General features: G+C 43.3%; 1 protein-coding gene across 2 annotated transcripts in view; it reads right to left on the bottom strand.

Moving 5' to 3' along the window:
* Positions 1 to 26582, bottom strand: part of PRKAR1B (protein kinase cAMP-dependent type I regulatory subunit beta) — a 66160-nt gene extending 39578 nt beyond the window's left edge. Inside the window, exons 1-5 of one of the 2 annotated variants that reach the window (XM_007426232.4) lie at positions 26253 to 26582; positions 25988 to 26125; positions 24404 to 24610; positions 13847 to 14017; positions 12539 to 12630 (exon numbers count right to left, since the gene is read on the bottom strand). In XM_007426232.4, the coding sequence (XP_007426294.1) occupies positions 12539 to 12630; positions 13847 to 14017; positions 24404 to 24583 (443 nt within the window). In that variant the 5' untranslated portion in view covers positions 24584 to 24610; positions 25988 to 26125; positions 26253 to 26582. Of the gene's footprint in view, positions 1 to 12538; positions 12631 to 13846; positions 14018 to 16755; positions 16890 to 24403; positions 24611 to 25987; positions 26126 to 26252 lie in introns of those variants that run through there. The other variant, XM_025165424.2, reaches the window with a different exon arrangement.
* Positions 26583 to 27783: the final 1201 nt, after the last annotated feature.

Below are 27783 nucleotides of genomic sequence, written 5' to 3'. Positions count from 1 at the left end.
TCAGTGCAAATACCATCAGGTCAAAGGCCATGCTAGGGTTTGCACAGTACATGAAGAGCCACATGACAAAGATGGACAGGGCCAGAATATGGGGGAGGTGGGGCAAGTTCAGGGTTGAAAAGGACTCCATGAGCTTCTGCAAGCATTAAGCCATTCATTTTGCCTCCCTACCTCCAATGTTGAAATACATTCAGAAAGAGAACCAAACACGTTAGCTCTGTGGCCTCTAGGGATCAGAAAGGGGTTCTGGAATTGGACATCTCTGGACCACAATTTTTTGCAACAATAGCTTAGTGCAATATTGGCACCCGTTCAGAGTGTGAGAGAGAGTCCACGGTAGGGGAGGAAAAAGAAACAGAGTGCACTGCAATGACAAGAAAAAGAGAGATGAATAAGAAGGAAGGGTTAAGGGAGAGGTTTCCCCAGATATCTGTAGTGGACTGTGAAACACAGTTGTGTGTTGTGGGAAGAGGAAAGAGTGAGGGTTAAACAAACTGAATCCACTGACGAATTGGTAACAAAAATACTCTTCTGTGATTTGTGTCATGATGCAACACCCATGAATGAATAAAAATGTAAAGTGACCTTCACAGGGATCCCACAGCCTGGATGTACAGCACATTCCTCGCTGTGGCACATGAGCAAGGAGAACAAAGACATTTTGAAAAAGATTCACCCAAACAGACGGGAGGTCAGCATCTAACCTATGGCAAATTTTACTCCCATATATGGGAAAACTTTGCCTTGCAAAAATCCCATTATTAGCTTATTTCCTGTCCAACAGTTCCAAAATCCACTCAGGCTTGGTTCTAGGAAACACCCGGTCATAAATTTAAACCTAAAGCATTATCTGTATTCCTGAAGAGTTATCATTTCACCAGACGGGCTCAGAGTGATTCACCGACAGGCGTGCGAGAGACTTGGGAAGCAGCCCTAACTAGTAGGTTCAGGTTTGCCCCCTGCTGGAACAGTTTCCTGCTCTTGATCCTTTTCCAGAAGTTGGGCGCTGGGGGGTGGGGGGGTGGGCTAGCTGGCTAGCTGTGGGATGAAATTGTTCTCATAACAATCACCCAGTGAAGAAGGCTGGGTTGAGAAATAGAGGGTTACTCAAAATCCCTACAGGAGCTTTACAGTCAAGTGGGAAAAGGCTCCTGGGTCTCTTCTGTCCCAATCCAGTTGTACAAGCACTCACTCCATCTCAAGTGCTCCACAGGTTTCTGGGGATAGTGACTTGGCTCCCATGTATCCATTCCTGATGATGGGGTGAACCACCTTGTGCTTACAAGTCATTCCATAGAGGCAGTCCACCTGAGACTCTCCACATGTTCCTCCTGCCATTGGCCACACAATCTGGGCCAGATGGGAGCTGATACCCCATGTACCTGCATGGCTCAGCTTTATCAGATCCCAATTGCCTTGGGGCTTAGTCCTTAAGAGCACAAGAATTGGGGTACAGTTCTACAAGATGGGTCACTACTGATAAAATTTGGGAATAGACTGTTTCTGGCTAAACAGTGTCATTCTCCCCCATTCCCCCATGCTGCTTGGGAAGATGGGGGCTGAAATCCAATGGAATCAAGGTCACCAGATTGGGGAAAGCCATCCCAAAATAGGTCTCTCCAATCTTCATCACTACAGTCAATTTTCTTCTTGGCAGAAATACAAAGATTTCTTGGCAAAGACAAGTTGAGGTCAAAAAGATTTCCTAAAGTCTGAAAGTTCCTGAATAAGGCATTTGAACAGTCCATGAGCTTAGAAATCAATTACTGAATCCTTCTGAAAGGATCTCTATTTTTCAAAGGAAACGGCCTCATTTGGTGTATCTTTCATTAAAAAAAAAAAAAGGGAGGGAGGGAGGGAGGGACATCTGACACATTTAGCTCAGGAGAAGGGGAAAATGCCTGTCACAAATTCATTAGTTAAGAACTATCATAAGCTGCTTGAGAGAAGAAACAGGTGTCCTGCATTTTTCTTGCTCTGTTAAACTTGTATTACTCAAGACAAAGATACATCTCAGGGCATCAAACGCCCACAACTTCCCCAAGGGCACCTCACATTTCATGTGTGATGCCATTATTTGTTATCGTTATTGAATACCCCACTCTCCAAGCTGAAGACCTTCAGAGCAGCCAATGGATGAACATGTAAAAGAAACATTAAAATATAAAATATATTATAATAGCAGCTCTGCCAGTAATTCAGGCAGCTCCCTATCGTCCAAGTTCAGTCACTGATCTCACCCGTTAAAGGGATCATATCTTCACAGAGTCGGGGGGGGGGGGAACTCTGCCTAGGGCTCCTGTTGCTATGATCCCTAAGCTAGAAGTCTATTTTGGTTCCACAGAGGGCACCTGGAGCACAGGATTAGGGTTTAGTTAAGAGGTAAATTCTGAAACATCTTTCCCCAACCTGGGCATTCTCTACATGTGCAGATAAATGTCCAAAATTCTTAGCAGTGTACATGTTGGCTAGTGGATTCTGGGAACTGGTCCACACATCTAGAGGGCAACCAGGCTGGGAATGCCCTGGAGACGCTGGGAGAAATGGCGATCAAGTTTCACCACTTAAATGTAACTCAGCCTAGCCATGGTCATTGCCTTTCTATCAGGCCTTGATTGCTAGCTCTTCTGTTTCTTTATATACCAAAACACAAGGCCTTCTGCTCATGCTTCAGTGATGCTTTCTAAGACTGAGATCATTGTTCAAAGAAGCAGGAAAGGATGCCCAATCATAGAATCCAAATGGATCAGTCTAAAGAAACAACTGTGCAATGAGATCTTCCCAGAATCTCATGAAATCCCAAGAACCAGAGGACTTTTCCCCCTTTAGTTTTCATTATGAGGATTATTAATTTTTAAGTTATACTGTATACACTGCTGTATATATTGACACTTTTAGGAAGGAAGGAAGGAAGGAAGGAAGGAAGGAAGGAAGGAAGGAAGGAAGGAAGGAAGGAAGGAAGGAAGGAAGGAAGGAAGGAGGAAGGAAGGAAGGAAGGAAGGAAGGAAGGAAGGAAGGAAGGAAGGAAGGAAGGAAGGAAGGAAGGAAGGAAGGAAGGAAGGAAGGAAGGAAGGAAGGAAGGAAGGAAGGAAGGAAGGAAGGAAGGAAGGAAGGAAGGAAGGCCCAAAGAAACAATTTACTACAATTTTAAATAAGCTAAGTAATATATCTTACAATGTAAAAAGCATCTCCTCTATCCCCACTAAGAATCTGACTTCATCAATGACCTCAAGAACAAGTAAGGGACCACTCCAACCCCGACAGCCTTGCTGACAGCAGAACATTACAGGGAGAGGACCGCCAACCATTGCCCAGGCTTCTTCATTTGGCAATCAGAGCACTCCTAACAGAGGGTCACACATAGGAAGTGCAGTGCATTTTTATGATACTATGCTCTATCGCAATAAATCTGAATCTAACTTCTAAATAGGAGGTGGGGGTGGGGGGTGGAATAACAAACTGTGTGTAATGGGAAGCTCTGTGTTAAATGGATAAGAGAATAAAGCAGAAGAATTTGTTCAGACATGAACACTTTACTGACGGGATAATTGGTGGGGTTAGGGAACCCAGCTGCCTTCCCTAAGAAAATCATATTTGATTCTTTTTTCCCCCCAAAGAAGACTATAGTAGAGATCAAAGACTAACTGCAAGTTTTAACATGCATAAAAAGAACTGAACTTTCACCTGACGTTCCAACTTTACAGGTTGCATTCATGCATTACGCTAAGACATGGCGTGTTTACTTAAGGTATGCATTTATTTCTTAGACTTACGAATAAGGCCACCACATTGCAAAGACTCAAGGTTTATTACCAAATAAACCTTAACCCATAATAGCCTGGGTCTGCAAAACCCAAATCAAACTACATTTTTGGCTTAGCAGGATGCGTGAACCTTCTTTGCTGTTCACACTGCCACAAAGAAGAGTGGAAGACTGTCATTCCTACATCAGAGAGATGGTTTGACCAACAAGATGCATCTTTGAGGGTGACATCAGTAATATACAATTTAACCAGTAACCAATTACCACAGTGGCTGGGTTCACGCATGACACTATTTCACAATTTGTTTAGCTGTGGTTTGAATAAACCACAGTTGATCTGGATTGCAAAGTACACCAGCCATCAACCCTGGTTTACACACCACGCAGGCTGACTTGGCCCCACCCTTTCAGCCAAATCCAAACAAACCACATTACAATTCAGTGGAGTAATTGAACCTAGTCTGTTATTCGGTATCTTAATCTACCTGAATTCCCAATTATTCACCAGACTTGTGGTTTAACCATTGGAACAAATCATATTGGAACCAAATCCTACAGCCCAGTGTAGTACTATGAGCCACCCCAATGAGACAAAAACTAATCATAAGCAATAGCTGACCCCCTTGAGAGGTTTATATCCTCACTTGTGACCCATCCTGCATCAGAATTTAAATCTAGAGAGATCGTGCTGAATTATGGGTAAGAAATAGAAACGCTGATTAAGCTATGGCTGGGCTCATGTGTCGTGCTAAGCCACTGACTAAGAAGCTGGCTTTGTACATCACAAGAAACTAAACCCAAACCAGGGCTTAGAGATCACAATAGCTGTGTGGACTCCACACAGTAAGCCCAAATCATATTCCACCGCGGTACCAGCAGAAGCAGGAAAAGAGCCAAAATCCTTGACAGCAACTCCACAGCATCACTTCGCACTTATCCCAAGTAATAAATACCTTTTTGAAGTTCCAGCATCACTCCTAACTAACAAGTCCCACCTGCCCTGGGCCTCTTGCATGTTTGCTGACCCTCAGTTAAGTAAATATTGAAGATGCTCCTTCAAATGCTTCTGCCAGGCCTTTTGTCTGGACTAAACCATTCCCCAACATCTCCAAATGATAAAAATCAGCAAACATCCCCTGGGCTTCCCAACAAGATGCAAGCTGGCCACTTTGAAGAACAGTGCCATGCTCCAAACTGCTTCAGCGGACACATTTACACCCAAGATTGGTGCATTTCCCTTCCTGAATGTGGGCTCATTTAGGGGGCAACCTTCAGCAAACTGTGAAGTTGGCATTCCCAACCCTGAGATTCAAAGGCAATTCTTCAAAAATCCGATCTTTTTCTTCCTTGAACTGGGGATAACATTTTTTGTAAAAGGAATCTAATTTGGAAAGATTTTATTCACTTTGTTAAAAATTCAGAATCAGTTAAGAGGCATTTGTCTCCAACGATGATGTGAATGTTGCAGGGTAAAGAAGAAGAAGAATCACTTCAAATGGGGAGGATTTACAGAGGATGTTGCAAATTAGCCCCATTTTATAGTTATGTTTTTTTATGTAATTATTTGAAGCCCCCAATTCTTTTTCTTCCAATCTGTTAATTCTTAAAGGTTGCATTTTAAGGCTTTTATTGATTAGAAGAAATTAAGGAGTGCTCTCCTTAATGTAGCATTCTAGGCAACTGTAAGTTTGCATGGATGGACCAGCCAGTTCTAGTGCACGCTAGACAACCCTGTGACCCATTGTCCATCCTTTGAGAGAAAGGTAGTGCAGTCTGATGTGACCAGAATGAACGTTAAATTTTAGGCTGATCCCAGCCTAAATGGTCTCGTGACCATGCGCAAGACTAAAAATGCACAATGCAATGTATTGGCTTATGGACTCATATAGTGCATGAAGCTAGCCAACTGTGGTTCTGTCATCTACTCATGGTTAAAACAAACCATGGCTTAGGGTGACATGTGAGCCTCAGACTGGACAGCCGCTTGCCCAGAATGGTGTGAAGATTCCTGCAGTGGGCAGGGGATTAGACTAGAAGACCTCCCAGGTCCCTATGATTCTGATTCTATAATCCCACATTAAGCAGAATTCAGATGACCTGAGAAACTAACAGGCTTGGCCACTTTCAGAGTCTGACTTTCTCTTCTCTATCTTTTCATAGGGAAGCGTCCGTTTCATCAGAATACATTCCAACGGGCATCTTGACATGGGACTGACTTTCCTTAAGCAGGAATGTTGGACTCTCTATCCACAGCAATACAAAGTACAAAGACGGAGGCTAGGTTAAGATTGCTAAAATGAGGCAACATCTCTCAAGTCCCTAGGTCAAAGGGGGGAAGAAATCAACCATGTTGTTTCAGATGGAAGATAAAAGGAAAGTAAATATCCTGAGTTGAACGGAATAAGGGGTTTCCCTCTCTCCTGCAGGGAGAGAAGTAGCTATCCAATCATGGATGCCATTATGGACGGCGCTTAAAGGGTGAATGAGTGATGGGGTGTGGAGTGAGAAAGGAAGGAACTAGTAAATATTCAGTTCTGGTGCCAACTGTGAAAATACAACTGAACTCTTAAGGAAGACGGGATCACACTCAAAATTCAACCCTCTTTGGAGTGACAGCCTATGGCCTCATCTTAGCTAGTGTTATTTTTTTTTTCAACTCCCACATCCACGCTATTCTAAGATTTAAAAAAATCTAACCGCCAGACAAACGTTCAGCTACCTCCACCAACTCTCTCCAGTGCTTTTCATTCTGTCTTTACATCTCTCACCAACTTGCCTTTTTAGTCTATAGTTCTGTAGAATTCACCCATTTGCCCAAAATCCATATGTCTGCTTGTACATATCCTCCACAGGATGAGGTTCAGAGGTCTCCTTTTCCTATTATTGCTAAACAAGTTAACTGATTCATTTCCTGGCTGGCCAAACAGGGTTGAGTTGGGTTCACTTTGGGTAAAAAATCTGACTTGTTCCTCAAACGATAGACAGACAAAGATGGCAAATCTTTTAGGGAACTGTTGGGTTCAAATGTCACTCTGTTGCTTACCCACAGCCAACTGGTGAGTTAACAGTAACAACAGGCAGTCAAGAGTTCAAACCAAAGATGTTAAACTTGAAATTCAAAACCAATCCATAATCGAAGGACTTTTAAAAACAGCCAGAGGTCCATCCCTGAGCTCCTGCAAGGGGGCTACACAGAAAACTCTACTGTTAGTCCTCACAAGGCGAGTCCATGGCAAATTAGAGGTGAACCTCCTCAAAGATTTGCAGAGGTCAGTTGGAGGTGGGGGAGAAGGAGAAAATCCTGCAGATGAAAATATTCTCATGAATAACCCAGACCCAAGCCATATAGGGCTTTAAAAGTGATTACAGCCTTTTATGACAGAGTTGAAAACTAACTATGATTCCCAAGAGGACACTTAACTCCTCCCAAAATGTGTTAATCCAAATAAAATCTGTACACATCATGCCATGGTCCACCTTCCATTGTGACTGCTGACCACTTACAGTAAAGGAAGCATCTAAGGATGTAGTAATGCTGAGAGAAAAAGGAAAGTGATTAACAGAGCAATAAAGCCAGGCTGTTGCGAAGTGGAAAAGTGAGTTTTTAAGGAAAGGAAATGATTCACAGGAATATTTTCAGCCAATGGAGTTTCACAGATTTCATTCATGCTGATTTTTACTGTAAGGGATGGTGGGCAGGAACCAAGTTTTGGGGGTTAGAAATAAACACCCAACATCAGCTGGAGAAGGCTGTGGATACAGAGGGCTAGATGAAGACAGCACCTCCAGCAGCATTGAAGCCTACTAAAATGCTTAACCCTGTGGAGGGAAAGATCTGGATCATAATCCATCAGGTCTCCCAGGAACCCCCCAGCAACCTGCTAGATTCTTAGACCACCTCACACCTTGCTTGACAAAACAGATCGACGCTGTGCCAAATCCCACTTTATAAAAATTAAAATTGTTCTCTGTACACAGAAAAGTGATTTCTTTAAACATTAATGGAAGAACAGCAAGAGATCCTGCTTAGTTTATAAGTGCATGCTTTTTCTTCTGTCTCTCTTTTACACTAAGAGCTTCATACAGAGATTTCGTCTCTACTGAGTTTCTTGGAATGATCCTGCATCCATGCAATGTTGCCTAGTTACCTGGTTATTCCAGGAAGTGCTGCTCTCTTTACTATATGTTTCTTTCCTCTTGTTCATGGGTGAAGTAAGGCACTCTTAGGCTCTGGACTTAACAGATTTAATGATAGGATTTCCACTTATGCATTAGTCCCAAAGACAAGGGGATCCATGCCCTAGTCCTGCTCATTTTGGGGAATGCAGACACTCAAAAGCCAAAGGAAGTGCTTGGCCCTCAAAAACTCATGTGGCCCTTGCTCTGGGATAAGCATGCTCGTGATAAGCAGAACCAAGTTATTTATGAAACAAGCTTTCGCCAAATGAGTCTACAGGCCCATAGACCCCATTATTGTTGGCTGATCAGCAGCAGGATTTCAAGAGGAGTTTTTTCCCATCACCTGTGTCCTGTCCCTTTCATGGAGATGTGGGAGATTTTGAATCTGGGACCTTTGCAAAGCAATGGTGTGCCCTGTCTGACTATGACCCTCCCCAAAAGGCTTTGTCCTTTCCAAAAGAAGCCTGGCCATTCTTTGCTACAGCCATCACATCTATCAATACAGCATGCTTTCCCTCTGCCCCAACTGGGAGAAATCAGAACAACTTCCAAGCCAAAATCTAGCTCTTTGGTCCATGAATATCCTCCTCCTCCTCCTCCTCCTCTCATATTTCTGATGGGACATTTAGGCCTTCCCATCTGTTTTAGCAATGTTCTCAGCCTCCACCGTGAGTAAGCACATGTAGGCAAGCTTCTATCTGATCCCTGGGGGAGACACACTAATCTGAATGTCTGGTGTCTGCAGAAGAAAACACACTGCTTCTGGGCACATGTTGGGGAGGAAGGACACTTGCAGTTGATCTGGTAGGAAAGGCCACAGCTCTGAATGTTAAAACAGAACAATGCAGGCCAAACAGCTGCAGGAATGCAGAGTGAAAAGCACATTTCTCCAGATGTGACTTCAAGCTGCCTTTCTCATCACCACCTGCTGGATTTCTCTCCGTCCGCCTTTGCAAAAGCATTCACCCACATAGCTGGGTGGTTAGTACATCCCCAACCCATGTTTGTTCCGTAACAGATATCCTTGCGTCCTGGGTAGGGCAAGGAGGATACAGTGACTGGAACACACAAAATGCAACATCAGGGTCATTAAGATTGTCCCAAAGGTCCTTGGGCCGCCAGATCATGTCCTGTCATCTAGTTGTCGAGCAACTCAGCAAGGGGAGAAGCACTGATGAATCCTCTCCAAAGCAAACGGGGTAGGAAGGAATTGGGGCCAGTCCGGGCAGTCAATGGTAGTTATAAGAATAGTCTGTTGCCACACAACCTGTAAGGAAGCTGAGTGCAATTTGAAGAAGGGAAATAGAGAGAAAGGCAGTGGTGTTTCCAGGGAAATCCAGAAGGACATGGTGCTTGAAGTGGAAGGAAGAATTCTGTTCTCCTCACTTGACTCTTCCACTGCTTTCATTTGGAAGAAGTTGTTTAAAAAATTATGGGATGGCTTTCCCAGTTACCTGTGCAAAGCTGCAGAGTAGAGATCCAATATACTCCAGAAAGAAAGGTATCACCTTAAAGTGCTCCAGACAACTGCTTGGGAGGGCAGGAGCTTATGTTCATTTTGATCCATCAGCACCCAAACGGGCTGCTTCATCCCATCTAATGGTACGGCTGGTTCTAGAGGTTTCACTTCCCTTCCTCAGCTGTGATTCCACATACAAAATTTCATCTGGAGTAACAGCTAAGAAGAAATACAGGAAGTGGCCTTACTCTAAACCAGGTCACGGGTCCATCAATCTCCATATGGCTGACACTGATTAGCTGAAGTTCTCCAAGATTTTGGGCACAGGAATTTCCCCAACTCTATTGGAGGTGCCAAGAAACAAACCTGGAACCTTTGTTATACAAGGAAGGTTTTGGCACTGAGCTACAGACTTTTTGCTTTCCTGTTTAGCAAAACTAATTGTGAACTGTCCAGCTCTGGACCAGCTAGAAACAAGACAGCGTGAGAACTTTTCCTTTGCACAGAATTCATCAGCAGCTTTTGTAGCGTGTTCTCAAAAAATAAGGGGACCTCTTTTGAAACTACATGGATCTTGTGGGTGCATGTTCTCAACAACACCAACACTGCTGTTAATGGTGGTCTGTATTTCTGATCTTCACAGTGGCAGTCTAGAGATTTAGCCGTGTGTTTGAGTTTATGGGTGTGGGTGTCCAAATGCATGTTTGCTTTGCTTCTTTTTTAAAAAAATAGTAATAATAGCATGATCTTGAATACAGTGACACCAGGTGGCAGGGAGTGAAATGGTCACCCTGTTATGACCAAGGCTCACCCTTCTCTGATGGGTTGAACTTCATCCCCCAGAATTCCAAGTCAGCATGCCCAGAAATGCCAGGATGAGGAAGGACTACGTGCTATGAAATGATGGACAGCACAACGTTAAGGAAGGAGAATGAGAAAACAGAAAGGTTGGTTTCACATATCATGGTCTGGCTGAGTGCATTCTGCAACCCAGCTATTATAGTTTATTCGGTGAAAAATGGCTAAGTGAAACCATGACTTAAATGGATATGTGAACCCAATCTTGGAGGTTTGCCAAACATGGTTTTGTGGCTTAGTACAGGAATGGATAAATTCCATCAGGGCCACACTTCCAAGTTGAGCAGGACTGGGACCCATTTTGGAATGGGCTTCACACATTTTTTTATTATGAAAAGGATGTTTTAAGTGTCCACAAGGCTTAAGGAAGCTGTTTGCCCCTTAAAATCCCTCAAATGCTCAAAAGTTAAAAAACAGAGATCTCATGCTGTGTCCCTCCACCTCCACAATTCTGGAGCCACAAAAGGGATCCTGGTAATGTTACTTACCAAAAGCCAGCCTGCCCCAGAAACTTAAGCCATCACCATTTGGGTATGTCCATGGCCCCAGTTTCCAACACTCCAAAGTTCCTACCCATTCCTAAAATACATTGTTCCCTTCCCTCCCAACACACAGACATATTTCTAAAAAATGACAAATCTGGAATTACTAAATGCTTAAAATATTCTATTACCGCCCGTCTCTGTTCTGCATGTGGCAGCTGAGAGACCGTGGTGCATCGGGCTGTTCCAGCTGTTGTGGCCAATTCAAAGACCACCTTTGTTTCTGGAAATCTTAGAAACTGTTACTTTTTTGTAAGGATGAGACTAAACCAGCTGCTTCACACACTCCAAAGCAGTTCAGGTCAAGAAACTAAGGCAACCATGTTATTCCAAAATAAATCCACTAAAGTAAACCAGCAGCTGGATCAACTGGATTGAGGAGCTAACGTGGACAGCAATGCAATGAAGAACCTACAAATGTGATTACAAAATTAAGCAGGAATTGTACTGAAATTGTAGTTCCAAAGGACTCTGAATTCCTCATGTTTATCATATATCTCTGCCAGTGATTGAAATAAAGATTCAAATAAATTTTTTCATCTTCAGTCTTCCAGGTGGGATGCGACAAACTTTTCAAAATGTAAAGATATTGGTAAAAATATTCACCAATGTAATAGTGCATTGCCCTTTAAAAAAAAAAAAGAATAAAGCACAATTTTTAGAAAGTTTTGAAGGAGTAAAAAGAATTGGGAGGGGAGCATAGGATCAAATGTTTGTTACAGAGAGAAAATACTATTGCGGGGGAGGGAGCTTTTATGCAACCCACATCTTGGCTGAAAGCCGATCTGGACATTCAACACCCATTCCTAAGATTAGGGTGAGGATTATCCAGTGCGTAGATGCCCAGCATTTTCCAAACCAAGTCCTAAAGAACAAAGAAAACACCCCAAATCAAAAAGTGCCCAACGACCAGGGCAGAAACTAAATGAAATGCTGCTAAAAATGAATGTAATTAATGCATCCTTCAAGTCAATGATACTTTCCTCCTGGCTCACTTGCAGTTACAAGCTGGTGACAAACCCAAAGTTTCTGGCTGCCCCAGGAGGGCAAGGACCATCAGGGGTTCATCGGTGAGTTGGTGCAATGTCAACACCAGCCAAACCAATTGAATCCAACTATCTTCTTTCAGTATTGTCCTGGGATCTTAAGATGAAGTTATAAGGAGAGAAAAATTGGGTTTTATATATTGGATGCCTTGGAGAATGTTTCAGAAAGGTTGCTTGTATGTTTTGCCCCTGGAAAAAAATCATTGTACAACACTGGAAGAGCAGGTCTAATTTGTAGCAGGGGATTGTGGACCTGTGTCATTCATCAGCATTTGAATTAGTGGGGTTTGAGGACAAAAAGGGCTCCTAAGCAATCAGGTCAATTTTTTTGGACTTCATTTATGACATATGTAGCCTTCCAACCCTTTTCTTCCCCTTCTCTTTTCATTTTAATGTTATATGACATTGGGAATACAGTCATATACATATAAATCCTTTTTTTAAAATTTCTTCTGTTAGATGCAACAAATTGGTTCATTAATGAAAGAGATGTCATTAAAATTAAATTTACTCCCCAAATAGCCTTTCACTTCTTCACATTAGCAAATTCTAATTTGGGACAGCTTTGGGAAGCTATAGGAGCACCACCCAAAGGTTTAGGTTGGTACAAGAACCATGAAATCTTGTTCTTGAACTCGTGCCAGATGAAATAAACCGTAATGTAAAATAGAGCCAATGGACTCCATCATACCTTCTCTCATTATCATCAAGGTGAGCAAAGAGGACATTCTTGGAAATGGCCTTGGCTAAAGCTGTCATGGTCTTATAGTCCTTTGGAATGACCTGGAATGGAAAGAAGAGGTGCAGAAGGGCAAGTTAGGAGTAAGTAGAACTCTGGATGATTAGAAAAAGATCAGCCAAGATTCCTGTTATAGACATTGTAGAAGGAGAGCCATGTTAAACTACAAAAGCTAGAAATCAGAAAGAATCTGGTAGCACTTTTCAGAAGAAGACATTTTATTAGGACTTTCATGAGCTGCAGCTTATTTCATCAGATGCGCTGAGTGGCAAAACTCAGTTAGAGTAATTTAAGAAAAGCAACAGCAAAGCAACTCCATAATTCCAATCCTGAGTTAAGCTTCTGAAAGCTTCCAGGAGTGGCTTTGTGAGAACTGTGGGAATTGTGAAGTTGCTTAGTCTAAAATAAAAGCCAGTTATGCCCCGAGTATCAAGAATCATTTAGAAAATGCTGAATTAACTTATCGATATTTCTTCTACCTGGATTGAACTAATGGGGCAGGCCAGAAGCAAGACAGAATTATCTTGCGAGGAACATCTAATGGGAATATTTTAAAAAGGCTGAATAGCAAATAATTAAGCATCTGGCAGAACTTTATAAAATATTACTTCTTCAAATGCATCTTAAGCAGCAAGATACATTAATTATTGAACTTGGCTCTGAATGTTGGGTGGTTGCCAGGTTGACTTCATTGAAATGCTGGGACAGGGTGCTATAGAATAGATTTGATATTGAAAATCAGGAGCGAACATCACAGAATCCATTCACACAACCCTTCTGAGCAGGATGACCACCATTTGGACCTGACCAAGCTGGCTTGGGGCAGACATACTGGAGAGAATCTGTCTGTGTGGTCTTCTGATAAAAACACAAACTGATAAAATCTCAGCCCATCACTCAAAGGCCAATGGTGGTCCATAAAGGAAGGTCCATTTTTCTAGATGCCTGTCTTTTGACGTATATGTGTGTGTGCCTTTGAGTCAGTTTTTTGACTCCTGGCAACTGCCTGGACAAGTCTCTGCAGTTTTCTTGGGAAGGCTTTTCAGAATTGGTTTGCCATTGCCTCCTTCCTAGAGCAGAGAGGGAGGGACCGGCTCAAGGTCACCCAGCTGGTTTCATGCCTAAGGTGGAACTAGAACTCATGGCCTCCCAGTTTGTAGCCTGGTGCCTTGACCACAACACCAAACTGGTTTTTGACGTATCCTGAAACACAATTTCCATGCATCCTTTATAGCAACCCTCCAAGCATGACCATATTACCTTCCGGACATAAGAAACTGCATCTTCTTCTGTGTAGACCTCAGCACTGACACCACCCCTTCGATGTCGCGCCTTGACCACCGGGTTGGGTGGTGGTGGAGAAACTTCATCATCATGAGAATCTGACTGTGAGCTGGATTTCTGCCAAGCCTGGATCTGTTTGCTTTCTTCCTGTAAAGAGGAAAGAAAGCCAGGTATATTTTGTCATTGTTGCTTACTACTGCTACAGCCATGAAGTTCATACATCTTCCCTCTCGTCTTCATCCCCACCTCTTCTGAAACAAAGCCTTAGCCATGTCAATATTTGCGTGTTCCAGACTTGAACTGGAATGAATGAGACTTTTTGAAAGACATTTCCATTGGGCAAAAATCCAATGACGGGTAAAAAAAAAACCAAAAAAACCCCAGAATTCTTATATAGTTGAGTTTCTACAGAGGAGGGCCCGGATTGGACAGACTGTGGGAGCCTCTTTCAAATGCAAACCCTAAAATCATTATACATGTGCAAGCTAATAGTGACTGTAAATTATAACTTTTGAAGAGATTTGCAGGATCTTTAGGGGAGAGGTGTCCCACAAATACCAAACCACTGCTGAACAATAGATGGGGAGATGTTTGCCCATCCATCCATCCATCCATCTATCCATCCATCCCACCACTTGCCATTTTCCTTTTCACAGCAGTTTTCTGGTGGGGGACAGCCAGCACTTCAGCACCAGATTGTGCTTCACAATGCACTGTTGTGCCGTGTGCTAGCCCAAAACCCTTTCCAAGTCTTTTGACTGCTCTCATATTACATTGAGAAGATAATTTAGGAAATGTGTCTACTAAATAGAAGGGTGCGGAGGAGGGAACAGATCGGATATCAGTGGCTCGGATGGCAGACATGTGGCTAATTATCATCTTAATCAGCTGGTCATATTGATTCAGGAAACGAATTATGGTTTGCTCATTAGAGGTAACAAGAGAAAAAAAGTGAAACTGTTTCTTAATTCGGTGGCACCTTCCCAAAAGGTCTGTGTTCAAAGCACTTATTGGCAACAATTTCTATGATCATCTTGCAAAGAGAACCAGTATTGGAAAGGTACATTAACATTCTTCCCCGTGGAATATCTCAGATATGGGTAGGTAATGCTAGACCCTTAGTCTAAACTCTGGCCATCCTTGTCCACATGTGAGCAATCACAACAGATACCCTACAGTAAGCCTGCAAAGATATCTCATAATGCTATGCAAGACAATAGTTTCCCCTACTCATTCAATTCACTGGCTGAGGATTATCTTCCAAAAGTTATTCTTTTGGTGAAGTTCTCCTAAGTGGTGTTCTTACACTTAGGGAGAAGAGGACCAAAATAAGTATGCGTGAATGACCTTGATTGCAACATCCTCCTCCTTGGCTTCCCACTTTTCCATTTAATTCCAAGGAAAGGCAGGAGGAGAGAATTCTTCCCACTGGATATTTTCATTGAAATGTAAAGACAGGCTTCCTGATGGTAAGATCTGTAAATGGTGAAACTACCTACAGAGTTTGTAGGTTCTCCATCTCAGGAGGCTTTTAGGAAGAGGTTGAACAGCCACCTCTGAAGGACTGGTTTTCAAGGGTTGTTCTAGATCGTCTTCGTGGTTCCTTCCAATGCCATCATTCTATGATAATACAATCCTCTCCTGGGAAACATGGGCAGCCCAGAAGGATCCAGAGGGAAAGATGTGGAACAGAAAACCATCACGCCAGGGACAGAACCCCCTCCAACAAGAAAGTCAGCTCAAACTACCCCACATCCAGGGAAACACAAAAGACCTCCCCAAGCCCTCCAAAAATGAACTAGAAAACTAGGAGTCGTAACAGAAGAAAACTTTTGAGAAACACAAAACGCATCACATTGTTATTACGGATCTACCAATGAAAGCATCACACCCTCAAACACACACAGCTCTCCCTGGAAGCACAGGGGTGTGACACAGCAGCATCACCTTTGGGGAAGAAATGGGGATAAAGAAAGGGCATACCTTTATAATTGCAGTTAAGGACTGTTGGCTCACAACATCGACCATGTTTTCAGAAACCACAGCAGAGCAGAGGGACAGAAAACCTCAGGGTTGCCTGCTTTTCTCTCAGGGAGGGCCTTACCCATCCCAAACTGTTCCTGCCCAATGCCAACACACCTCCTCATCTTCAAAATCCCCTCTTCTTCCCCCCCTCCCCCAGCAAGAAAGGCAGCTCCGTCATCTGAAGGACAGGCTATTTGGAACTCAGCTGGCTTGAGTCCACGCTCAAGACATGCAGAGGGTTTCACCAGCTCCCTGAAGCTAACAAGCCACGTTATCACAAGAAAAATCTCTCCGTTCTGCATAGGAGCCTCTCCAGGTAGAAAAACACTGCGGTGCGGTGAGAGTTAGCATCCGGCTCTCTAATGCTTAGAAATACCTACGTCGTAAATACTTCGACCTCGAATTTTGAACCCTCTCTGCAGAGGACTCCTTTACACATCTGAAGACAGCTTGTAAAAGCTGTCACACTCTCCTTGTTTTTGCTAACACCCCCCCCCCCATTCAATGTTCAACTGATAATCAATTGGTTATTCAAAATCCCCCTTATCTCTCGGTTTCCCACCCTCCTAACCCCCTATTTGATTCCAAACACACTTTGCAGGAGGCTCCCTCAGGAACAAGGGTCGTTCGTTGAGATTGGGGAGCTAACCCTTTGCTCCTCCAAGAGAATGCCAGACTTGAAAAGCTTTCCATAAAATATTCAGACCGAAAAATCAATGGCTCTTACGCTGAAATAGCAGAGGGCAGTCCTTCGTAGCAGAAAGGGAAAGGTTCTAGAAGCTGCACCAGGATTAATCCTTAACTATGCCTTCAGAGAACTCTACCCCACTCCAAATAGGAAATATAAAAAAGCAAGTTACCATATAGTTCTCTTTTGTACGTATCTTTAAAAGAGCATCTCTACTACAAAACTCCCGTGGCAGCTGGCGCAAATAAGAGACAGGCTAGCGTTTCCATGCATTGCTATTTTACTGCTAGGTATCAAGGCTCCTATCAGATGTTTCAAGCCTGCGAGTCTGAAGTTTAGACCAAGATCCACAGCTCAGCTTGTAAAAAGGCATGTTCCACAGATCATGGACTTTAACCCCCCTCTTGGCCAGCACAGATACGCACACGCGCTCATCCTCACCCGTACATTCCTGTACCAAGCCTTTTAAAGGAATAATAAATAAACCTTTTCCGAAAGCAGCCCTTTGAAATACCACTCCTCAGACGTGGATTCCTGCAAATCTTTCCATAAAACTCCCTTTCAAAGAAACATCACTTATCCTTCACACACACACACACACACACACACACACGTTGCCATGACAGCACACGTCTCTGCTGTAATGGAATGACATCTGTAATTCACAAGTGCAGATATGATAGGACAGGGGACGGATGGCGTCTCTTCCGTTCTTTGAACATGCTTCGACCAACCAAAACCCTGTTCTTTGAGTGCCAAGATGGCCTTGCCTGAGATTCAGCGCAGAGTCAGGCTGTAGGAGTTTCTACAGCAGATTCAACCATCTAACCATCTGATTAAACAAGGAAAGAATGGGAATTTTTACAACACCAGAGACGGTGGAGGCCGATCAGGGATGAAGAGAAGCGTTAAATCATAGCCTGAGGATCTGCAAAGCTTGGGGACTGGACTCATATACTATGCTAAGCCATAGCTAGTTTAACCATGGTTTGTTCAATGGACCAACGTTAGCTGCCGTCAAACAACACACAGCTATCGACCATAGTTTAGATAGAAGAATCAAACCACGTGATCCTTAGACAATGGGTGGACTCAGCTCATATATTTTAGATACTATTCCATTCCCATGATACTTTTCCCTCTGAATAATTTACTCAAGGTTTACTCCACTTCCTGGTGGGACACACTGAACTAATCCCACCAGCTATGTTAAAATGGAGTACACAGTAGGCAGGAATATCTAGCTTGCTTTCTGAGCCTTCCTTTATGGGTTTTTTTCCTTCACACAGATTGTCTACTAGGAGACACTCTCTTCCTATCTGCCAGGTTACAAGTCCCATCCTACTTGATCAGTGGCTGCAGATAAGAGGAGGGATAGTTCTGACTAAGAGGGTGGGGGCATCGCATTATAGACACCTGGCTTGCAAAATTCAAAATTAAATTTGCAACCGTCAACCAGCATTGCTTCCTTCATAATTTCTGTAGTTCCAAGAAACTAACATTTTCTCCTTCTGACTTGCTTTATCCTCCTATAAGAAACTTCACCATGTGAACTCTAGAAATCAACATTAACACTATAGATTTCCCCCCCTTCTGCATCCTTCTGGGAAGAACTCAAAAGGGAATGCTAGCTATTATATGCCACCCTTCTCTCCCCTCAGCCCCCCAACCCTCAAGATAGGCTTCAGCAATTGCAACACACCAAACAAATTCCCAGAAAACATTCCCATGTCTTCTTTTTCTTTTTTTTCCCCCAGTGGACTGAATCAGCAAGTGCTCGTTCCTTCGGGGTGCCGCTGAAGGGAAGAAACGTGAGCATCTGTCGGGTGGAGGCAAGGGGCAAGTGAGGTCATGCACATCACAGCATCATCGTGCAAATTACGTCCTTTGCTCGATGGCATTGTGGCATGCATGGCATGATTTGGGAGGTGAGTCAGCCGTGGGGTAAAACAAGCCTTTAAGTATATTTATCAATACATAGGCAATATGTGATTTTCCAACGAGGGTAAGATGGGCCCAGAACAAACCCCGCTGCTTTTACTTCCCACCGCTTCACCAAACTTACATGGTATCCTGCTTTCTGCACAGTAGGATAACTTGCTGGTCCTTTGACCTTCATGGAACCTGTCAGCGATGAGCCTGGGAGGCCACTTGTTGGTCCTTTGATATGCATAGACCCCATCAGTGTCTTGCCTCCTCTGATGTGTATGGAGCCCATCACTGACTTCCCTGCATAGCCGCTGGCTGGCCCCTGGATGTTCAGGGAGCCTGTGACCGTGTTTTCTGGGTCATCATAGGCTGCTCCACTGACCTCCATGGAACCCTCAACCATTTTCTCACTGTCTTCACTTGGCATGGCAGTTACCCCCCTGGAATTAGTTTTCGACATTCTTCCTTCTTTTTCATGGTGCGTAGAGTTTCAAGACTTGACATTCCCAGGAACATGTGTATACGCACACACACACACACAACACATGCATACAACAAAGAGAGATAAAGAGGAATAAAAGAAGAAGAGAAAGGAGTCTCAAAACATATTTCTTGGGTACTAGAGTTGGCTTTCTGCAATGCTAGGCTGGCACCACTCTTGGAAAAAGAGCTAACCCTTGAACAAAGAACCCAGATGGAGGGACTGAATGGTTGGCTTGGCCCCCCAGGGCAGGCCAAGGGCAGCCTGTAACTCATCTGCCTCTCAAGAAGAGATGCTGTAGTACATCCCTTCCCTTTCCCTCTAATCCAGGGCTCTCCAGTGTGATGCCCTTCAAGATGTGTTGGACTTCAACCCTAGCCAGCTTGGATGGGTAGAGAATTTAAAAAGTCTTTCCTGGTGAGGTAAATAGTCCAGCCAATACTGCCAGTGGTCCAATCAATAAGATAGCTCTGCAAGGACCTAGGGTTTCTTCTCTGCTACCCTCCCTGAAGGATTCCAAGAAGATTCGGGTCCCTCCAAACCAAGAGAACTTAAGAAAGAATCTGGGGCTGACCAAGAAGGCTTCACCAGAGGAAGCTGTATCTGATTGATCTTCAGGAACTGTTCTTCTGGATGCAAAGATGTTCCCTCTGACACGGAGGAAGGATCCAAACCAACCTTCCATATTAGGGAACACCAGCATCAGCAGGTGCAACCTCAGTAACCATTCAGGATACGAGTGCCTGTCTAAGGAATCAGAAGCAAAGGCTTTCTTGGGAATAGAAGGCAGACTCTAGAGTGATGTCTGTCCTTGGGAGCAGGGCTTACAGGAACATAGATTAACTGCAGCCAACTTTTGGATGTGGCTCTGCGAGTTCAGTAGATAAAACTCCAGATGAACTGCACATTTCTCCCCCAATCAACAGGAACAGCTGGTTGGTAGAAAACATGCTGGTGCTACCAAGCAATCTGATTCTTGCCAGCAGAACTGATCAATCCAAAGGCTGATTTGCAGAGTTGCTCAGAGGAAAAGGGGAAAAGGGTGTGTAAGCATGGTGCATTACAAAAGCTCCCATGTGAATGGGTACACTTGGACCCCATCTTATATGACAAAAGAGAGGGGAGGCACTCCTATCAGTTTCATTTGTCCCTGCCTAACGGAACCCAACCAATCCTTGTCCAATCCTCAGTTACCATAATGCTCCAGCGTCTTGGGTACAGTTCTTTTTGTGATGTTTCAGGCAGATGTTCTTGCCTTATGAGGTGACGGATTCCAAGACATCCCCCCACCAACTTCCACAGGCTTCTAATGGAGCCAGATGGGCCTGGAGCTTGATTGGTTGAAGGTGTCCTATATGAACATCCAGGTCACAATCAGCTCACTGCTTGTCTAACAATCCATAAACTAATTACTCTAGATTCCTCTATGGTGATGTCTATACTAAAGGAATCGATGCACACACTGTACTAAGTGATATGTTGTGTTTGCTCAATTTAACCATCATTCACTCAATGCACTTCTCTAGCAGGGGGGCACCCTGAATCATCACCTAATTGCACAGGGTTATGTGGGATCCAGTGACAGCATGTCACCAACCATTTCACATTAACACACATGGAGCTTTCCTTTGAAAATGTCCTTCACAATTTAATTAAGTTTGACAGTTGTCTTAGCAGGATAGTCGCTGCTCTTTAACAGCAAGATTCCCTCTGCAATTGCTGCTTTGAAAAAATTGATAGTGATTACATATCAGAACATGCATCGAGAACTACATCAGTCATATACTATAGATTCCAAACCTCAAAAGCTATACCAAACCAATCCGAGGTTTTTTTTTTGGTTTTGTTAGAGTGATATCTCACTGTTGTTCGAGCAGCTCAGGGTGGCATTTTTAACACTACTTCCTCTGTTGTTTTCATTATCCACAATAATGCCCCCCCCCCTTTGATATGGTGTGGCTGAAAGACAGTGGCCCAGGGTCACCCGCTAACCTTCCATAGCTGAAAGTGGTCCTCAGTCTGGATCTTCACAGTCCTAATTAAACACCTTCAACAACTACATCACACAGCTTCTCACATGACGTTCAAACAGGTTTGTTAAACTTAGCTATCGCCTTAAGCCACACCTAGGCCACTGCATAAACACAGCCATTATTACTATTATTGATGTTACTAAAAACTAAATGCAGAACAGTAAAGGATGTATCAAATTAGAATATACAAAAGTAAAAGATATGATATGTTACCAATCAAGTCACCATTTTGCAACAGAAAGAATAGATAAACCAGACCCCGTAACACCTGTTTGCAATGTAACTAGTGTAAAGTTCATTAAAATTAAGTCATGCATAAAACCAAGGGACAAGTCACAGGGGCCAATCCAGAAACTACAAGTTCCCAATCAGAGGTACCCCCATCTTCCTTGGAGTCAAACAAGAAAGCTTTAAGCCCAGATTTAAAGAAGGAAAAGTTATCTGTCATCTGAAGAGCAAAGGGGAGTCCATTCCAAAGCTGTGGAACTAGTTCCTAAACCTTGAGTTTGTGGTCAGAGGAGCAGGAACAGCCAAAAGTGCCAAACAAGTAGATCTTACGGGGATATACCTGCTCTAGGATAAAGATCGGTAGGGAGCAAGACCATATTGCAATGCCCGAAAGGCCAAAATTAAGACGTTATAGCGGCACCTGACCATAACTGGTGGCCATGGTTGAATGTGGTTTTGGGTTTAGCATTCTGAGCATTGTAGAGTAATTGAGCACATGACAATTTTAAGTATGTAGCATTCCAGTACATGTTCTCCACCTACTGAAGGATCTATTCATGTTCTCCACCTACTGAGGGATCTATACAACTGATATACAATGGAAACAATGTTGACTCAATCCCTGTTTATATTATCCAAGATGTGGTGGCGATCACTATTCTCTTTCTTAGCTGGGTATAAGGAAATTCCTTAGGCACCCAGCACAACTTCTGCACTGTAGCTAAGAAGTTCTAATTTGTGCAGATCTGGAGACTCTTCCCCATTTCATCTAGAAGTATAACTGAAGCAGCATAAAAGCTTCTGTAATACACAAAAAACAAACAATTAAAAAAAAACCTAGGGGAAGCACAGATTGAACATTTTTGCTCTTCCTTTCTACTGTCGCAAAGGAATTTAGAACTGACCTTGTGGTTCTAAAAAAGGGAAAAGCCATTCCGGGGGGACTTGCAGAAAAGATGACACAGTCCTGAAAAACAGGGATGTGTGAGGAAGAAACTCAAAATAACAGTGCCTTGATTTTGTTTAGCACGAGATGGGACAGAGAGAAACTTGGAGAAGCTTTTGATGTCAGCCTTTTGAGGAAGGCCAGGTCACAAATGAGACACTGTAGGGTTTCCAGGAATGCTACTTTATTGCTATAGGGTATAATAATGGAATTTTGAAAGCCTGTGGATTTTACCATTGCAAAATGAATTTCTGGAAATCAAAAGCTTGCACAGAATCCGGTGAACTTTTGTTTGACCCGATAAAGATGTTATTGGTTGACTAATTGGATTTTTATGGCTTTTCCAGTTTTGTACACAGCCCAGAGTCCGTTGGAGTTGGGCGGCTAAGAAATTCAAATAAATAACTAACTTTATACACCACCTTTTCAAGAGGAGCAGTAGTATCTCCTATTAAGCCTGTTCACATTTTGAAAATGGTTCAGCCACAGCGCTGTGGAATTATGAGCCCAGCACCCCTCTGCTATTCTGCTTCCTGACTTCTGCACAAACCTTTATAAGGTAGTGCTCAACTTTAATGAGTGAATTCAAGCAGCTTTTTTTTTTTAATTTTAAGGACTACTTTAATGGCTAGATGCTACCCTGGTGATAAGTCTGAAGTGCTTCTGCTGAATGTTTTTCAAAATGCGCCAAGCTGAGTTTGGATTTTTTTTTTTTAAGTTGCTATTGAAGCTTTTTTTCAGAAGAGAATCATAACTAAAGTAAGAAGTGTGTGTGTGTGTGTGTGTGTACATGTATGCATGTGTGTGGATATACATACACACATATACTAGTTTTGCTGATGTAGGCATATTACTGATTAGCAAGATATCCCAGCATTAGGAAACAAAGCTATTTTCTCATGGATTGAAGTTACACCTGCCTTGGGTACTTCTTCAAAGGCTCTTTCGGAAATACAACACACAGTGTAGATTGTTATTAATGTGCTTTATTTATAAAAGACTTGCCCATTGGCATTGCATAGGTTATATCTGCCTAACAAGAGATCAGCCAAAGAGTTCAAAATCTGCTCTCAACGTTCATGCCCCAGAGCCTTTGCTCTGTTATATAGGATGGGCAATGCCTTCATCTATTGGTACTTCATCTGCTTTAACAACTTTATCGTCAGCCAACTTCTGAATCATCAGCAGAGTCTTCTGCCCCTAGTTCTTTCCACGTTTAGAACAGTCTTAAAGACCAAGCACCAGAAGAAACACCTGGAACTAGCAGTTGGCAACCAAGGAGTTGTAAGTAATCCCCATGCACTTCTGGAGCGGGTGGGGGCCAAACGGCATAATTATCATTCTTGCATCAGGTGCTTGTCACATCCCGTTTGGAAATGCCAGTGGGTTCCTTTATTTTCCCCTTAAGGAAAGGGCCCCCATCTCAGTGGCAATGTATAACACGCATTCACCATTTCAAAGGCCCTAGGTTTAATCCCTGACATCTCCAGAGAGAGTTAGAAAGACTCCTGCTCGAAACCTTGGACAGCTGCTGCCAGTCGGTGTCAGCAATAGAGGCGATACAGACAATCTGCTTCAGTACAGGACGAAGTCCTTTGGCTATAGAAAGTCCCACGTTTCACCTTTGGCATCTCCCATTAGGAAAAAATGTGGTCAAGAATGCTTGGAAAGCATCTGCCAACCAGTATTGGTAAGACTGAGTTAAATAGCCAAGGCGTAAAATCGTTTCCCCTTTCCCCAGAAAAGGATCCTAGTTTGAATTGCAGAATCTCACGGGCTGCCAGTCAGGGTCAGCAACAGAAATTAAATGGACTGGATCAGATTCAGTAGATGGCAAATTCCTGTTTACGGTTTGCCTAATAAAGGATCTTAGCTGGACCCTTGAAATGCTTGTGAGGCTGAAAGAAATCCTTGCTGAAATCATGGGAACAGCTGCCAGTCAGTGTTGGTGACCGAGGTTAGATGAGCAAAGCAAATCCAGTCTGCCTACAGAAGGTCCCTATTCAAATCTTGGCATCTCCAGTTAGGACTGGAACAGGTCCTGCCTGCGACCTTAGAGAGCAGCTCCCTTGGGCTAGCTGAATTATGATTTGACTCAGTATGAAGCAGCTTCTAAATGTCAGAAAAGCTTTACTCTTCTTTTTTGGGGGGGGGGGGGGAAAGCAGCCCATTGTCCCCCTGCCAACGCTTGAGAGCCACTCACCTTTTCCAGTTTTTCAAAATGTTCCCGCAAGAACTTCATCGGCCGGTCGGGTTTAGCAATGCAGAGGTTCACAATGCACTCCTTCAGGATTTGCTGGATGTTGTGTTTCTGAACGTAGAGCTCGCATCCCTTTAAGCTCTCGTCTTCTTCTCCGTTGCAGGAGGAGGAAGCGGCTGCCATCTTTGTAGGGGTCAACTGACGACAACCCTGGATGAGGAGGTGGTGGGATGTAAGAAGAGGAAGGACATCCATCTCCAAATTCTTCGGGGAGAAGAAGCCACCCACGTTTCAGCCCTCCGAAATCCTCGGGAGCATATCATGTGTGATATCATCCAAACCTCGTGAGCACCAAGGTGGTCACATTGCAAATGCTCCATGGGTTGGAAGCCATGAGCTCTTCATCAGAGATTTACTAAAAATGCAGCCTCTGTTTTATCCAAGCCTCTCCCACTTGTGCAGCCTGGAAGCCAAAACCCACAGCTTTCCAGGCATCACCTCTCATGTGAGACAGTCTTGCCATTCAAAATTGGGGAATATAAGAATTTTGGGGCTTTGGTTCATAGAAATTGGATTTTTTTTTTCCTTTGTGGCCTCAGAATCTACTGTATTGTTCCAACTGCTGCATTGTCATCAAATTCTAAAGGGTTTATAAATATCCCCCAGTATAAAGAGTGGTCAGACCCAACACCCCCAGACCTTTCTGTATAGTCCTGGATGTTGTTCACTCCCGAGAAAACATGGTTACGTCAATAATAAACTCATATGAGAGAAAGACCCATCTGTTTCACTGAAGCCAATAAGCTGAATTCCTTACATTTGTTCATGCAAATGATTTTGACCCTTTTGGGTGTTTGGGATGCCAAGCTCATCCAAAAAAAAGAGCTCTGGGACATTCCCTGGAATTTGCAAGGGAGGAAAAGCAGATTCCCAAACGTCATTCATTCATTCATGGATTTGGAGTCCAAGATTCAAAAGGCTTTCACCGCACAGGCACCCCAATTGTGGGCTCAAATTAGCTACCTTTGGAAGACGATCCCAAAGGCTTCTAAAAGCCAAATACATCCTCCCCAGTCAGAAAGTCCTCTGTGTGCCTTCAGCTGAATCTTAGCGGGCAGGATCAGAAATATTTGGACCCAATTTGATCCTGACTTCAAAGAGGGCAGAGTGGGGAGGTCCCTACTTCCCTTTTTTGCAAAAAAAGGGGGGGGGAAAGCCCCTTTTTCTCATCATTCCAAGCCACAGCCATGGCATTAGGAAGAGCAACTCAGAATTGTCAAGCCTGATAATTTTTTTCTTTTTTTGAAATAGTGGGGCAAGGAAGCTCCCCCCAGCATGCTTGCCTCTTTCTCTTGTTAACTGGATGGAGGGGGAGAAGAATCTCCCCCCCCCTCCAACCTTTCGTTCTTTGCCTCCATCAGCAACAGCTCTTTAGTGCAGAATTAAATCTCAGCCATTGTTGCTGGGGGAACAAGAGAATAAGGATGGATGGAAAGAGAGAGAGCAAAGATAAACCACGGGGGTGGGGGGGTTGGTGCGGGGGGGGCAGCAAGGGCAGGCTTGGATGGACAGGGAGTATATAAATACCTGGTATTTGGTTAAGGCAGCAGTTTCTTCCAGATTCCCGTTATTCGCAGTAGAAATCTCTTCCAGCTGCTAGGTAGCTTAAGGGGGGGGATATCCCCCTACCCCCAATGTTCTAGATATGTTCTCGGGGAAAATCCCCTGCAAAAAGACAATGGAGTCAGGCAGTCACCCCCGTCCTTAGATGATCTCACTGCCTATCTTCCCCCACTCCCCCTCCGAATCCCCCCCCCTTGCACACAAAGCGTTAAAAGTCCCTGGCTCTCACCACCATTCCTTGCACAGGAAGTTGCCCGTCACACCAAGCTCAGCCTCTTTTTCCTGCAGGGAGAAAACAAACTCAGGTTGGAAAAGAACCAGCTCTAAGCGTGATTGGATGCTGTCAGGCTGGGGGATTCCCAACTGGGGGGGAATTGCATCCCTTGTGGGGGTGAAATTAAGGTCCGGGGGTGTGCAGACGGAAGCTGGACAAAACCCTCTTTCCCCAGTGAAAGAACGGGTTTTGCTTGAAGTGTCCGTGTGGTATGTGACACCAGCTACATTGTCTAAAATGTATAAAGGAATATCAAATCAGTGTTGGAAGGGTGAAAAGGAAGAGGGGACTTTTTATCCTGCAGGGCGGACTTGTGAAAAAGCAAAAAAAAATAAAAAGGTACAAATTCATAAAATGATGCCAAAGATATTATGGTGAAATATTGTGATGAAACCAGAATTATTCTTACTGGGTTTTATGGACAAGGAATTGGATAAGAAATATGGGAAAGTAATATTGTATATGGTAACTGCGGCAAGATTATTGTACGCAAAAAGTTGGAAAAGCAATGAAATGCCTACAGTGGAAAATTAGACTATAAAATTAACTGAATTTTATAGTCTAGAATGGAGAAATGGTGAAGCTGGCCAGTTTGGTCAGAGAAAAAATGATGAAGGCTCTTTTAAAAGACTGGAACCCTTATATGGCCTTTTTTGCTGAAAGAAGATAAAAATGAATGGATGATTTGGGGATTTGGGGGAATAAAAATGAGATAAGGAGGTTGGGGAAAAGTTTAAAATGATAATTACTCAATAGAAAGAAGGGCAGAAGGCACAACTGCATGTTTTTCTTTTTTTTCCTTTTCTTCCTTATTTCTCTATTTCTTATTTTCTATTTTTGTTCTTCTTTGCTTTGTATATTTTACTACATTAAACATTTCCAATAAAAAATATTTTTTAAAAAGTGTCAGTAGGAAAAACCAACACCCAACTGTACAAAAATGTTCACTTCTTAGGGAAGGGTGTGAGGTTCGGGAGGGGCGTCCTTAAGGGGGGCGAGGGCCACAAATGTGGCAAACAGATACTGTGATGAGGTTGGAGTTGTAGTGGCAATTTTAGGGTTTCCCCGAGATGAGAGGTAGCTCCCTGATCCAGCAACCTCTCGATGGGAGAATGCTAGAAGTTGAAACGCACGCATCTATAGAATATCCCAGTTGGGAAAGACTGATTTATCCAAACGTAGGAAGCTGGTCATTACAAGTAGCCCTCACTTACCAACCACAGTTGGGACCGGCAACTCCATCGCTAAGCAATGCGGTCCTTAAGTGAAATGTCACCTGACCGCACTGGACTTATGACATCAGTTCTGCTGCGCCGTTAAGCGAATCCCTGCATAATTGCATGACCTCAGTCATTTATTCATAGGTAATACATTTTTTCTGAAAATATACCTTTGTTTTCAATAACATTAAAGAATTATAATAAGACTAAATAATAATAAAATAAGCACATCGTTTTGATGTACTTCTCAAAGCAGGAAAATGAAT

Source organism: Python bivittatus, unplaced genomic scaffold, assembly GCF_059951505.1.
Source record: "Python bivittatus isolate LINGU-HERP-01145 unplaced genomic scaffold, Pbiv_v1 ctg000560_np1212, whole genome shotgun sequence".
Lineage (NCBI taxonomy): Eukaryota > Metazoa > Chordata > Lepidosauria > Squamata > Pythonidae > Python > Python bivittatus.
The sequence above is the reverse complement of the archived record's forward strand: the minus strand, read 5'-3'. Positions and strand labels throughout refer to the sequence as shown.